Here is a 13,625-nt window from a genome sequence, read left to right as displayed (position 1 = left end):
TTTGAATGGGTTACTCCTGAACAGGAATATCAGATCTGAAGATGGTTCTGAATGAACCGAAACCGGTCATATGAATAAAAAATTTTGCAGTAAAGACTGATTATAAGTAAAATTATATGTATAGCAAAAGGAGAATTGACATGAGAAGACTGCAAAATTAAAAGGATACAAATTTATAAGTGGAAAAATCTATTTCTAGGCTTCAGGGCTGTTAGTTCCTTCATAAGGGAGCAAATCCCTGAGCCTCCAGATGAGAGAGGACCTCCTATTGTGAGGAGAGGGAGACAGAGATTCTACCTTAGTGAATGAAGCTGTTTCTTGCACCATATTGTACAGGCAACATGGGACATGAGCAAAGATGCCACAGTAACAGTGGTGGTAGTATTTGACTATGCTAATGACATAAATGATGTCATAATCAGTGAAACACTACAGAGGCTCAGTGCAATTGCATTCTCATAGATTTAATTTTGCTCATGCATCTCAAATGACAAGTTGTCTAGAGACAACTTATATTCTCCCACATTTCTGAAAACTACAGATGAGTTGTACTTAATATGCCCACTAGTTCTGCTGCACCAATTTGGTCTGAAGAGTTTAATGGAAAATTTCCTCTGAAGGATCTAATGGAAAACTTCCCCCAGTACCTGGACACAACCTTTTTTCATATGAATGTGCAGCACACATGGGAGACAATGCAAGGATTTGATTTTGCTAAAGATGTTTATAACACTGCTGTAATATGCCTGAAAGTTATTCATTTACATAATGTTTTAAGACCTGAGCACTCTTTACCTAAATTATTGCAATGGTTATTCTAGTGCTTTAAATTATTTCTAGAGTGTTGTGTTGCAAACATATGGCCAGTACTGCATAGTTAACTTAGCTCAGTCAGGGGAAGATTCTTGGTTGTGGAAACTTGCTGCATGACTAAAGACTCGTATAAAACATATCTGCTTGATGTGACTTTAAACTTCTATTGTGACAGCTCATTATAGCAATGACAACTGAACAATATGGAGAGTTTTGCACTGATACCAACACAGTACTCTGCCTGACAAATACACACTGAATCAATCAAAAATACACAGCCACTGGTTGCACGTAAGTGAGCTATTCATAAATTTTTAAGTAACAAAAATTTACATCATTGTTAACATGTTAGGATACAATTTTGTTAACATGTTAGCATATAATTACAACCGTCAGTATATGAAGTGTTATAATTTTTTTTAGTGTTTTTGGGTTGTTTAGTTTCAGTCATGATGTTCAAAAGTACAGATGTTTGACATGTTCATAAATTTCTAATAAATATTCTAAATTAAATGTAATTTGACACAGTATGACAGTATGACAGTTTGGAGAGTGTCGTCGTAACTGCCGTCTGTGTCACGTCTGCTGTGCAGCGAGCTACGTTAATTTAAGTATTGACTGTATTTTTCTTACTTGTCACTACTTCTGTGTGTTTTTGCTTTTAGGAAGCTTTAATTGTCAAGTGCTAGTAATAGTGTTCATAGATTTCGTGTTTGTTTTGAATACAGTCAGAGAGAGTCCCTTTAGTCAGCCACAGTGCCAGTAGTGCTAGTGTTTGTTTTGAATACAGTCCAGAGACAGGTAGTGCTATTTTCATTGTTTTCTATGAGAAATGTCTAGTAACCACAGTTTAGTCAACTATAAGCCGCCTTTAGTGAATTAGCAGTCTAGTTAAAAGTTGATTAACTCTCTACAGTAAATTGTTTTCTTAGGATGGATAGGATGTGTGACTGCTGTGTACGGATGCAGGAGGAGCTGGCCACTGTTAGCGAACAGCTGAACGTGTTGATGGCCGCGGTCAGCCGTCTTCAGGCTGCTGCCTCGGAGTGTAGCGGCAGTGGGGAGTCTGGTGTGTTGCAAGGTACACCCCAGGTGTTACATGCTTCACCCACTGTCCCTGCTGTCGAGACACCTTCGCGGATACCGGGCGCAGTTGGGCCACCCTCTCCCCAAGGGGAGTGGCATGTTCAGCGGCGTTCGCGGCGCACAAGGCGGAGGGTCAATGTGGAAGCTGGCCGTATGGCATCGCCCACTCTGCCTGTGAGTGGACATGTGGCCACTCCTTCAACAAGGTCCGAGCAGGCACACGGGGGGAGGGGTTTATTAGTTATTGGGAGCTCCAACTTAGGCAGGTGATGGAGCCCCTTAGCAAAATAGCAGAAAGGTCGGGGAAGAAGGCCAGTGTTCACTCTGTCTGCTTGCCGGGGGGTCTCATCCGAGATGTGGAGGAGGCCCTGCCGGCGGGGATAGAGAGCACTGGGTGCACCCGACTGCAAATTGTTGCTCATGTCGGCACCAATGACTTCTGCCGTCTGGGTTCAGAGGTCATCGTCAGTTCGTACAGGCGGTTGGCGGAGTTGGTGAAGGCAAAAAGCCTCGCTCGCGGGGTTGAATCTGAGCTAACTATTTGTAGTATCGTTCCCAGAACCAATCGCGGTCCTGTGGTTTGGAGCCGAGTGGAAGGCTTAAACCAGAGGCTCAGACAATTCTGCGGAGATCTGGGGTGCAAATTTCTCGACCTCCGCTATCGGGTGGAGAAATGTAGGGTTCCCCTGAATAGGTCAGGTTTGCACTACAAGCAGGAAGTGGCTACAAGGGTAGCGGAGTACATGTGGAGTGCAAATGTTGGTTTTTTAGGTTAGAGAATTCCCTCCTTAGGCCCGACAAGATGCCTCCTGAGACGCGGCAAGGTAGGAGTAGGCAAAATGCAAGGAATAACAATATTAATCTGCTAATAGTAAACTACAGGAGCGTCTATAGAAAGGTCCCAGAACTGCTCTCATTAATAAATGGTCACAATGCCCACATAGTACTAAGGACAGAAAGTTGGCTGAAACCAGATGCAAACAGTAATGAAATTCTAAACTCAGATTAGAATGTATACTGCAGAGACAGGCTGGACAGTGAAAGGGGAGGCGTGTTTATAGCAATAAGAAGTGCAATAGTATCGAAGGAAATTGACGAAGATCCAGAATGTGAAATGATTTGGGTGAAGGTCATGGTTAAAGCAGGCTCAGACATGGTAATTGGATGTCTCTATAGGCCCCCTGGCTCAGCAGCTGTTGTGGCTGAGCACCTGAAGTATAATTTGGAAAATATTTCAAGTAGATTTCCCCACCATGTTATAGTTCTGTGTAGAGATTTTAATTTGCCGGATATAGACTGGGAGACTCAAACGTTTATAATGGGTGGCAGGGACAAAAAATCCAGTGAAAATTTTTTAAGTGCTTTATCTGAAAACTACCTTGAGCAGTTAAACAGAGAACCGACTCGTGGCGATAACATATTAGACCTTCTGGTGACAAACAGACCCGAACTATTTGAAACAGTTAATGCAGAACAGGGAATCAGTGATCATAAAGTGGCTACTGCATCGATGATTTCAGCTGTAAATAGAAATATTAAAAAAGGTAGGAAGATTTTTCTGTTTAGCAAAAGTGACAAAAAGCAGATTTCAGAGTACCTGATGGCTCAACACAAAAGTTTTGTCTCAAGTACAGATAGTGTTGAGGATCAGTGGACAAAGTTCAAAACCATCGTACAATATGTGTCAGATGAGTGTGTGCCAAGCAAGATCGTAAGAGATGGAAAAGAGCCACCGTGGTACAACAACCGAGTTAGAAAACTGCTGTGGAAGCAAAGGGAACTTCACAGCAAACATAAACATAGCCAAAGCCTTGCAGACAAACATAAATTACGCGAAGCGAAATGTAGTGTGAGGAGGGCTATGCGAGAGGCGTTCAATGAATTCAAAAGTAAAGTTCTATGTACTGACTTGGCAGAAAATCCAAAGAAATTTTGGTCTTATGTCAAAGCGGTAGGTGGATCAAAACAAAATGTCCAGACACTCTGTGACCAAAATGGTACTGAAACGGAGGATGAGAGACTAAAGGCCGAAATACTAAATGTCTTTTTCCAAAGCTGTTTCACAGAGGGAGACTGCACTGTAGTTCCTTCTCTAGATTGTCACACAGATGACAAAATGGTAGATATCGAAATAGACAACAGAGGGATAGAGAAACAATTAAAATCGCTCAAAAGAAGAAAGGCCGCTGGACCTGATGGGATACCAGTTAGATTTTACACAGAGTACGCGGAGTAGATATCGAAATAGACAACAGAGGGATAGAGAAACAATTAAAATCGCTCAAAAGAAGAAAGGCCGCTGGACCTGATGGGATACCAGTTAGATTTTACACAGAGTACGCGAAGGAACTTGCCCCCCTTCTTGCAGCGGTGTACCGTAGGTCTTTAGAAGAGCGTAGCGTTCCAAAGGATTGGAAAAGGGCACAGGTCATCCCCGTTTTCAAGAAGGGACGTCGGACAGATGTGCAAAACTATAGACCTATATCTCTGACGTCTATCAGTTGTAGAATTTTGGAACACATATTATGTTAGAGTATAATGACTTTTCTGGAGACTAGAAATCTACTCTGTAGGAATCAACATGGATTTCGAAAAAGACGATTGTGTGAAACCCAGCTCGCGCTATTCGTCCACGAGACTCAGAGGGCCATAGACACGGGTTCCCAGGTAGATGCTGTGTTTCTTGACTTCCGCAAGGCATTCGATACAGTTCCCCACAGTCGTTTAATGAACAAAGTAAGAGCATATGAACTATCAGACCAATTGTGTGATTGGATTGAAGAGTTCCTAGATAACAGAACGCAGCATGTCATTCTCAATGGAGAGAAGTCTTCCGAAGTAAAACTGATTTCAGGTGTGCCACAGGTGAGTGTCGTAGGACTGTTGCTATTCACAATATACATAAATGACCTTGTGGATGACATCGGAAGTTCACTGAGGCTTTTTGCGGATGATGCTGTGGTATATCGAGAGGTTGTAACAATGGAAAATTGTACTGAAATGCAGGAGGATCTGCAGCGAATTGATGCATGGTGCAGGGAATGGCAATTGAATCTCATTGTAGACAAGTGTAATGTGCTGCGAATACATAGAAAGAAAGATCCCTTATCATTTAGCTACAATATAGCAGGTCAGCAACTGGAAGCAGTTAATTCCATAAATTATCTGGGAGTACGCATTAGGAGTGATTTAAAATGGAATGATCGTATAAAGTTGATCGTCGGTAAAGCAGATGCCAGACTGAGATTCATTGGAAGAATCCTAAGGAAATGCAGTCCGAAAACAAAGGAAGTAGGTTACAGTACACTTGTTCACCCACTGCTTGAATACTGCTCTGCAGTGTGGGATCCGTACCAGATAGTTTATCTATCATCTCCGTAACGCTTTTGCGATTACTAAATGATCCTGTAACGAAGCGCACTGCTCTCCGTTGGATCTTCTCTCTATCTCTTCTATCAAGAAGAGATAGAGAAGATCCAATGGAGAGCAGTGCGCTTCGTTACAGGATCATTTAGTAATCACAAAAGCATTACGGAGATGATAGATAAACTCCAGTGGAAGACTCTGCAGGAGAGACGCTCAGTAGCTCGGTACGGGCTTTTGTTGAAGTTTCGAGAACATACCTTCACCGAGGAGTCAAGCAGTATATTGCTCCCCGCTATGTATATCTCGCGAAGAGACCATGAGGATAAAATCAGAGAGATTAGAGCCCACACAGAGGCATACCGACAATCCTTCTTTCCACGAACAATACGAGACTGGAATAGAAGGGAGAACTGATAGAGGTACTCAAGGTACCCTGCGCCACACACCATCAGGTGGTTTGTGGAATATGGATGTGGATGTAGATGTAGATCATACGATGTACATAACTTTTTGGATAATAGTCATGATCCCAAAGTTGATCCCAAAGTTTTTTGAACAGAATTGCTGGTTTTGGAGTTGTACAGTAGGCATCTTCAGAATCTAAAATCTAAAATTCACACACACACACACACACACACACACACACACACACACACACACACACACACACAGGGTTAGTCACGTAAGATGTAACACCTCTTTTAACTTGTGAGTGGTTACACATATCAATGAGGATATTGATGCAAATACGTTTTTTTAAAATGGAAGCATATGCTTTTTATAACTGTGTTCAATAGCTCTTGAGATGACAATTGCAGTGCTATAGCATTTGTTAATGTTGAGGTTGAAATCTGTCATAAAAAATTCGAGAGATGCCCCAGAATTTGAGAGCACGGTGGCCGCAATCGGCATTAGCAGTGCAAACACTGCCAAACAGAGCTCTTGTTCTACACTGTGTCAGAATGTCAACACATTTGCCTGTTTACTTGTGTGCTCTGCAGGTGACTCACTTCTGCTTCAAAATTTGTTGAGTGCAGATGTGTACACCAATGAGGAGAAGTTGGATATACTACTTTTATATGGTGAATGCAAAAGAAATGCCATAAAAACAGGACAGTGATATAGGGCTATCTGTTGGGATCACCAATGTCCAGTGCGCCAGGCAATAGCACAAATTATTAAGGTGATAGTGTGGACAGGCTGCTTGAATGTCAAAAAGAGGACAAGAAAGAAGGCTGAAAATCACAGAGAACAATGAAGATGTTGCTAATGAATTCACACAGTGGTATGAGACATGTTACCGAGGAATGTGGAATCAGTCAGATGAGTGTCATTTGCATCCTGCATTGACAGAATTTCCATCCCTATCATGATTTCAGATGTCATATAGAATTTTGTCAGTTTTCCCTTGAATGTTGATCCATTCATAATGTGTATGTAGCTACACAAAGTAATTAAAGGAGTGTTCATTTAAAAACATAGTTATTTAAAGTATTCTCAGTTATATTTAAGCAAGGAATTTGTCCTCTGACTGTTTAAAGCTGGTCACAACTAAACAAAACATTCAAAAATACAATCTTGATTACAGAAATCATTCTAAAATTGAACCCATACATACCATAAAATATATGTTTATGTATGTTTGTAGGAATCAATAATATTATCTCTGACTTTTCATATAATGAAATTCCTGGAGCTTTGTTAACTATATTAACTATATCTACCTTCTTAAATTTCATATCACTATTGCATACAAAATTGTCTGTACCATTGCACAGAACTGTTAAAGCAATCAGTGATCATTTATAATTATGCAGAGCAATTGGATTAAAATATTATGTCATTTTTGTCTTACTTGTTCCCTGAGGAAATGTTAATAAATCCTTGATCGAATCCAATATAACGTTATGTTTTGCTAATTGATCAATTACAATAATTATTGGTATATTTAACCCTGGTACTAAAAACACTGGTTATTCAGAGACATTTTTCTGTAGACTAAATTTCACTAATAATTCAGTATAGAGTTGCTTAGCTAACTTCCCTGTAATTCCTACTATTTTCACCCCATTTACAAGTATTATAGGGAACACACACAGCATCTTGCATTATTCTAAGAACACAGGTTTCACTACCATAACCCGCAATAATGGTCACCACAATGGTGCCCACCCTGCAGTTACATTCAGTTTCAGTTGTATGTCTCTTAGGACTTTGTTCCCTTTCGTGTAATGAATCATCCGATATGCTTCTCTCCTTATCACACCTCATTAAATTAGAATGCAGTTGTCACAACCTGTTTTCAACTGCTTCTGGGGCCAAGGCCCTCCCCGGAAGTGCTCTAGTTTTCCCCTTTCTGTGTTATTACAGTTAATACTGGTGGATGCTGTACGTTGCTAGTCCCTATGATTATCAATGTTATAGCTTGTGATTTACCTCTCCACTGCTGTCTATTCCATGTATTCCTCTGTTCAGTATTTTCATCTCTAACAGTTCTTTGACTATTGTTATTATTCTGATTATCATTATTAAATTGAGGTACGTTAGCATTAGAATGGCTCTGCTTTGATCGAGTTTGCCCAAGAGTTTATCCCTTATTTGCCAAGGTGGTCTTCTTATAATTACTTAGTAAGTGCTAGACTGCAAACCCTAAGGTCCTGGTCTTGATCATCTGTTGGCACTGGGATTTTCTCTCACTGACTGTGTACTTCCTTCCTGTCTGGCAATGACTTGTGTAGGGGAAAAAATACCAAGTCACACATCGGTTCAGATTCCACAGTAAGCAGTAAGGTCTCTATCACTGCCTGAATAAATCACTTCAGCAGTCATGTTAAGGCGAGAACGTACCACCACTGACAACACCATTCCTAATGGAGCACTGTGAAGTTCAAACAGACCTGCAGGTCGAGGACTGTTTCACCTTTGCTTTTGATGGTCGATGGAGTTACCCCTCTGTGTCGCAAATAAAAACAAAACTACAGTGGAAAATATAAATGATATGTATATCACACACACATTTTACTCTATTTATAAGATAAGCTAGTAGTGAATGTATAATTCAGTTTCTTCAGTTCGTAATACAGTGATAAAGATAACAGTTCACAGTTCCACAAACCTGACACACACAATGATAACTGCAAACTAATAGTTTATGCTCCTATTTTGTCTTTCTTTTTTGTTTTTACTGTTACTTTTATGATTAGTAAAAGACCTTGATGCTCACATTTTTCTTCTTTTTGTTCCTCGGTCAGTAATTTAATATAAGCTGCCTGACAAAACAAATGAACTACCCAGAAGGGGTTGAGAAAACAAAATGAAACTTCATGGGTTAAGGGGTATGTGATGTAATTTCAGTGATTAAAGTATAGAGTCCAATTAACAAAGAACTTTGCAGTATGTGCCTGCTTACCAGCATATTTTGACACATTCTGGCTCGGATGTGTACGGTGGCTATTTTTGGAAGCATATTGTAAAGCTGTTGTGTTCTCTCCTGGAGCTGCCTGTAACAGTTGTAACTGGTCCTCAATATCCCGGATATCGGCACAGGGACGGAGTCGACATCTGAGCTAGTCCCACACTTCGAGCACAGGCGTGGTGGTCTCACTGTGGTACTCCAGTCCCCCACCACTGGTAATATCCAATGCAGAACAACTTGCAAAAAGTGATTGTTGTTCACCAGCTAACTTGTGTTCACTGTACAGACTTCTATATAAGTAGACTGCCTGTTTATCTGAGTGGTAACACATTTGTCTATCTTGCAGTGGGCCTGGGTTCAATTCCCAGCTCAGTCGGGGATTTTCTCCGCTCGTGGACTGGGTGTTGTGCTGTCCTCATCATCCTTTCATCAATACCACTGACATGAAAGTCGTCCAATGTGGCATCACCTGAAATAAGACTTGCACCCAGCGGCCAAACTTTCCCAGATGGGGCCTCTCGGCCATCAATGCCACACGATCATTTCATTTTTTCTGTGTAAGTGTGAACACCATTAATCTGGCTGAGTGCATGACTGGGCATAGAATAACAATCCACCTCAGGGCATTCAGTACCCAGTTGCTTGAACATGATGTACAGCATAACTCAAAGATGCTCACTATATCACATCAGCTGTTCAGCTATTTGGAGCCACCCACTTAATACCAGTTTTCCTGGACTGTGAAGAGGGGAACTTGGCCTACAACACATCTTTGTGTCCTGATATCCTCCAATTCTTAATCTCCATTGACACTATCACCCCCACTCCCCTTTGTTTTTCCATAATACTTTTCATTTCATCTCTTAATTTCACTATTCATCTGTCTTTCCCCTTATCTGTGTTTACTTCTCTCTCTGCCCTTATCTCTGGGATGATGCTGGCATGATGCTTATCAGTGCCTAATAAAAAATGTTCTCATTTGAAGACTCTCTTCTACTTTTGTATATATGTGACAGAAGTAATGCACATTTCACCTCCTGGCTGGCAAATCTGTCTCTCAATTTATTAGTTTCATGAGTTGCATTTTCCTGTGATACAATAAACAAACACATGCAGTTACACAAAGTTTGTTAATATTATGTAAATGTAAAAATGTTTATTGCTTTTACACTTGTGTCCTTTGCCAGCTTTTTTTAAAGAAAAGAAAAAATAGTAAAATTTTTTTCTTATGTCTGAATTTTAGGATTCAAGATGGACCTTGTGAAAATTATTTGGATGTGTGCTGCAAGAAACCGCAGACTGTGGACAGGCCTATCACACCTACTCCACATATAAGGAGTGGCTGTGGCCGCCGTAACCCGGAAGGCGTGGGCTTCCGCATAACGGGCAACAATGACAATGAGGCACAGTTTGGGGAATTCCCTTGGATGGTGGCAATCCTCAGAGAAGAGAGCGTCAATGGAAACCCAGAGAAATTGAATGTTTATCAATGTGGTGGTTCACTGATACACCGTGAAGTTGTTCTGACTGCCGCTCATTGTGTAGCTGGGTAAGTATTCTGAGAGTTTGGCCTAAATTATGACTGTATTGTGTGTGTGTGTGTGTGTGTGTGTGTGTGTGTGTGTGTGTGTTCACTGTACAGACTTATATATAAGTAGACTTTTTTTGTCCTTGTTGTTCTGATGAAAGCAATTTGTTATTAGTCTAATTTGTGTTGGTAAAGAATGAATTTCATTGTCTACTGCTATTTACTGTTTAGCACCATTAAAAAGAAGAAGAATGAAACCAGAGACTCTCAGTGAATTTAAGGCTATTATTATGCACGTTGCATTCCCTTCATCATTTGATGCTAAGGAAATCGTTATCACTATGAGATATAAATCAAAGTGACTCTCTTTTAGTACAGATTTGAATGTCGGAAACATACAGTTTTATTAGCTAAAATGTTTCATTGATAAAGGGTTATAGGTCGATACAGTGTTCTGATGCAAGAGCTATTCATTCCTCTTCATTTAAGGTTACTTCTTTCTCACAATTTCATGCAATTTTTTGAAAACTTCTTCGTAATACATTTAGTTAATTATTTCTGGGAACATATTCTGTGTAAATGATGCCCTAGATATCAAAGAAAGCATTGCCTAGGACTTAGTGACTCGTATGTGATATCTTTTCATATGGAGAAGTTGTCTGTCCTAAGGAAGGTTGCCCCTTGATTTCTGTATCATATGCGAAACTACACATCTCATTAACAATAATTTGTTTTATAAAAATCTGCTCTTTTCTTCGTTCATGCAACTTTTTTCCTGCATTTTTGCACACACTTTCCTCACATTCAGCTTGTCTGCTAAAAGGCATCAAACCTAGATCATTGGGCATCATTTCAACAACACCAAAAACCCCCATTATTTGGCCTTTTATGCATTCCTACTCAGACTTTGGCAATGTTTGCCTGGAGGCTCAATCTGCATGGATGACCTGGTCAGTTATCATTTTTCACAGAGTCGCTGCCTTTAAAAGAGAATATCTTATGTCATTCCTAGGCATGCAAACATGATAAGCACTTATTTACATAAGTTTTGGACAGCAACTGGAATGTGTCCCTTGCTGTCCTTTTATGTCTCATGAGGAACTTCATGTTTACAGATCACAAAGTGCTACACAAATAGGTCCTTAGTAATGGAGTAGGCTTGTTTCTTTTATGTTAGGATTCATATTGTTGAAATCTCATATTTCTTTACTTTAACTGGGAGTAGCTTAGAAACCCATTACATGGCATTGTTCCACTAATTCTTTTATTTAATATTTATTTATTTATTAATCCATCTGTAGACAGTGTAAATTGTATGTATTTTGTCAATACACAAATATGTAAAATATAGACGCAAAGATACATAAATGTACACAACTACACCGATAAATAGATAAGGCTTACTGAGTTACCCATTTGGACACTGTATTTTACTGTTCCTTTTAACATATAGCAAAGTGCGTCTTAACTGCAGTAATTAATCATTAGTATGATCGTTAACAAAATTTAGACATTATTTTAGATAATACTTTATGGTATAAAAACACTTTTGTAACATATAATTTTTTAGGGTATTCCTGAAGACATGTTTTTCACTTTTGCCTTTGATGTCTTTTGGTGGATTATTGTATAGTTAATTCCATCATACAGCACAATATTTTGTTTTTTTAAATTTGAGATTTAAGTGGTGGCTTGATCTGGTTAAATGTTGATGTAGAGACCTGTTTACTGGCTACTTTTTTTAACGTGGATCACTGTTTGCAATAGGTACTCACATGGAGCAGTCAAGAGTTCCATAGATTTAAACAACTCAGTGCAATGAGTTCTCTTGCTACTTGATGCCATAATTCATACAGCATTTTTTTTATCTTTAAGATTGTTTGTTTTGTTGTTTTCATTTGTTCCCCAGAACATTATCCCATTATCTGCAGTGAAATATTTATATTGTGCTTCAAACAGTGGAAAATCCAGGGTGGAATGCCACAATATAGCAGAGATGCTGAGTCATAGATAGGCGCAAGAAAAAGACTGTCAGAAAGTGAGCTTTCGGCCAACAAAGCCTTTGTCAAACACACACACACACACACACACACACACACACACACACACACACACACACACACATGATGGGAGAGGCAACCAGGTGGGGGTGAGGAGGAGGCTGGGATTGGGATAGCAGGAAAGGGGTGGGGGGACGGTAAAGTTCTGCTGGTGGGAGCTTACAGGGACGAAGTTGAGAGTAGGACAGCTAGGTACATTTGGGAGGTTAGACAAAGGAGGGGTGGGGGGTGGGTGGAGGTGGGGGGGGGGTGGAGGGTGAATAGCAGAAAATGAGAGAAGTGCAAAGACTTGAGTGCATTGGTGGAATAGAGGGCTGTGTAGTGCTGGAACTGGAACAGGGAAGGGGCTAGATGGGTAAGGTCAATCACTAACGAAGATTGAGGTCAGGAGGGTTCTGGGAATGCAGGATATATTGTATGGAGAGCTCCCTGTACCGTTCAGAAAAGCTGTTGTTGGTGGAAGGAACCAAATGGTACAAGCTGTGAAGCAGTCACTGAAGTGAAGAACTTTATGTTGGGTGGCATGCTAAGGGGCCACAGCTTATTGGTGGCCATTCATGCGGACAGACAGCTTGTCAGTTGTCATCCCCACATGGAATGCAACACTGTTTGTGACTAGATTGGAGTTTTGTGTGTGTGTGTGTGTGTGTGTGTGTGTGTGTGTGTGTGTGGTGGGGGGGGGGGGGGGGCAAAAGCTCACTTTCCGACAGTCTTTTCACTGTGCCTTCTGCGACTAAACATCTCCACTATATGGTGAATAGCAAGCATGTGTAGTCCTTTCCTTTGTGTCATTATGTGAAGTGAAACCAGTAAGCAAGATACTAGACACTTTCTTTAACAGAGTACCATTTTGAAATAAAAATAAAACCAGCAGACTCTTCTTCGCAATTTTATTTTACATGGAAGCCTGTACTTTAATGTACTTTTTAACATAATTCCCATCAATATTAAGGCACTTGTCATATTGTGCAGCCAGATTTTGAATATCATCCTTGTAGAAACCTGTTGCAGGATTCAACAATAGCTTCAACATTCTGTAACAATTGTGTAAAGTATCTGTTCTCTCTCCCTTTCTCATCAACTTTCTGCACCAAACCATCAACAATGACTGGAGGTCACCCGTTTCATTCGTTATCATGACCATTCGTATGGCCACCTTTGAATGCTCTGACCCATTTCTGTAACAGCCCATCATTCACAAAGTTTTCTCCACAGACCTTCAAAATAGTACTTCCTTTAAAAACACACCGTACACCTTACCTGTCAGTTTACAACTGATCCATTTCCCATCCCTAATACTGTTGTTTCTCACTCATCTTAAATGTTAGCTTTACCTTTTTCCTACAAGGGGCATCCA

General features: G+C 40.3%; 1 protein-coding gene across 5 annotated transcripts in view; it reads left to right on the top strand.

The window, feature by feature from the left end:
• Positions 1–13,625, top strand: part of LOC126194679 (phenoloxidase-activating factor 2) — a 319,898-nt gene that overhangs the window by 226,779 nt on the left and 79,494 nt on the right. For all 5 annotated transcript variants that reach the window (XM_049932883.1, XM_049932881.1, XM_049932886.1 and 2 more), the window contains one exon: positions 9,924–10,229. In XM_049932883.1, coding sequence (XP_049788840.1) covers positions 9,924–10,229 — 306 coding nt within the window. The remainder of the gene's footprint in view (positions 1–9,923; positions 10,230–13,625) is intronic.

This window comes from Schistocerca nitens, chromosome 7 (assembly GCF_023898315.1).
Source record: "Schistocerca nitens isolate TAMUIC-IGC-003100 chromosome 7, iqSchNite1.1, whole genome shotgun sequence".
NCBI lineage: Eukaryota > Metazoa > Arthropoda > Insecta > Orthoptera > Acrididae > Schistocerca > Schistocerca nitens.
This window is presented reverse-complemented; position numbering and strand designations above follow the sequence as displayed.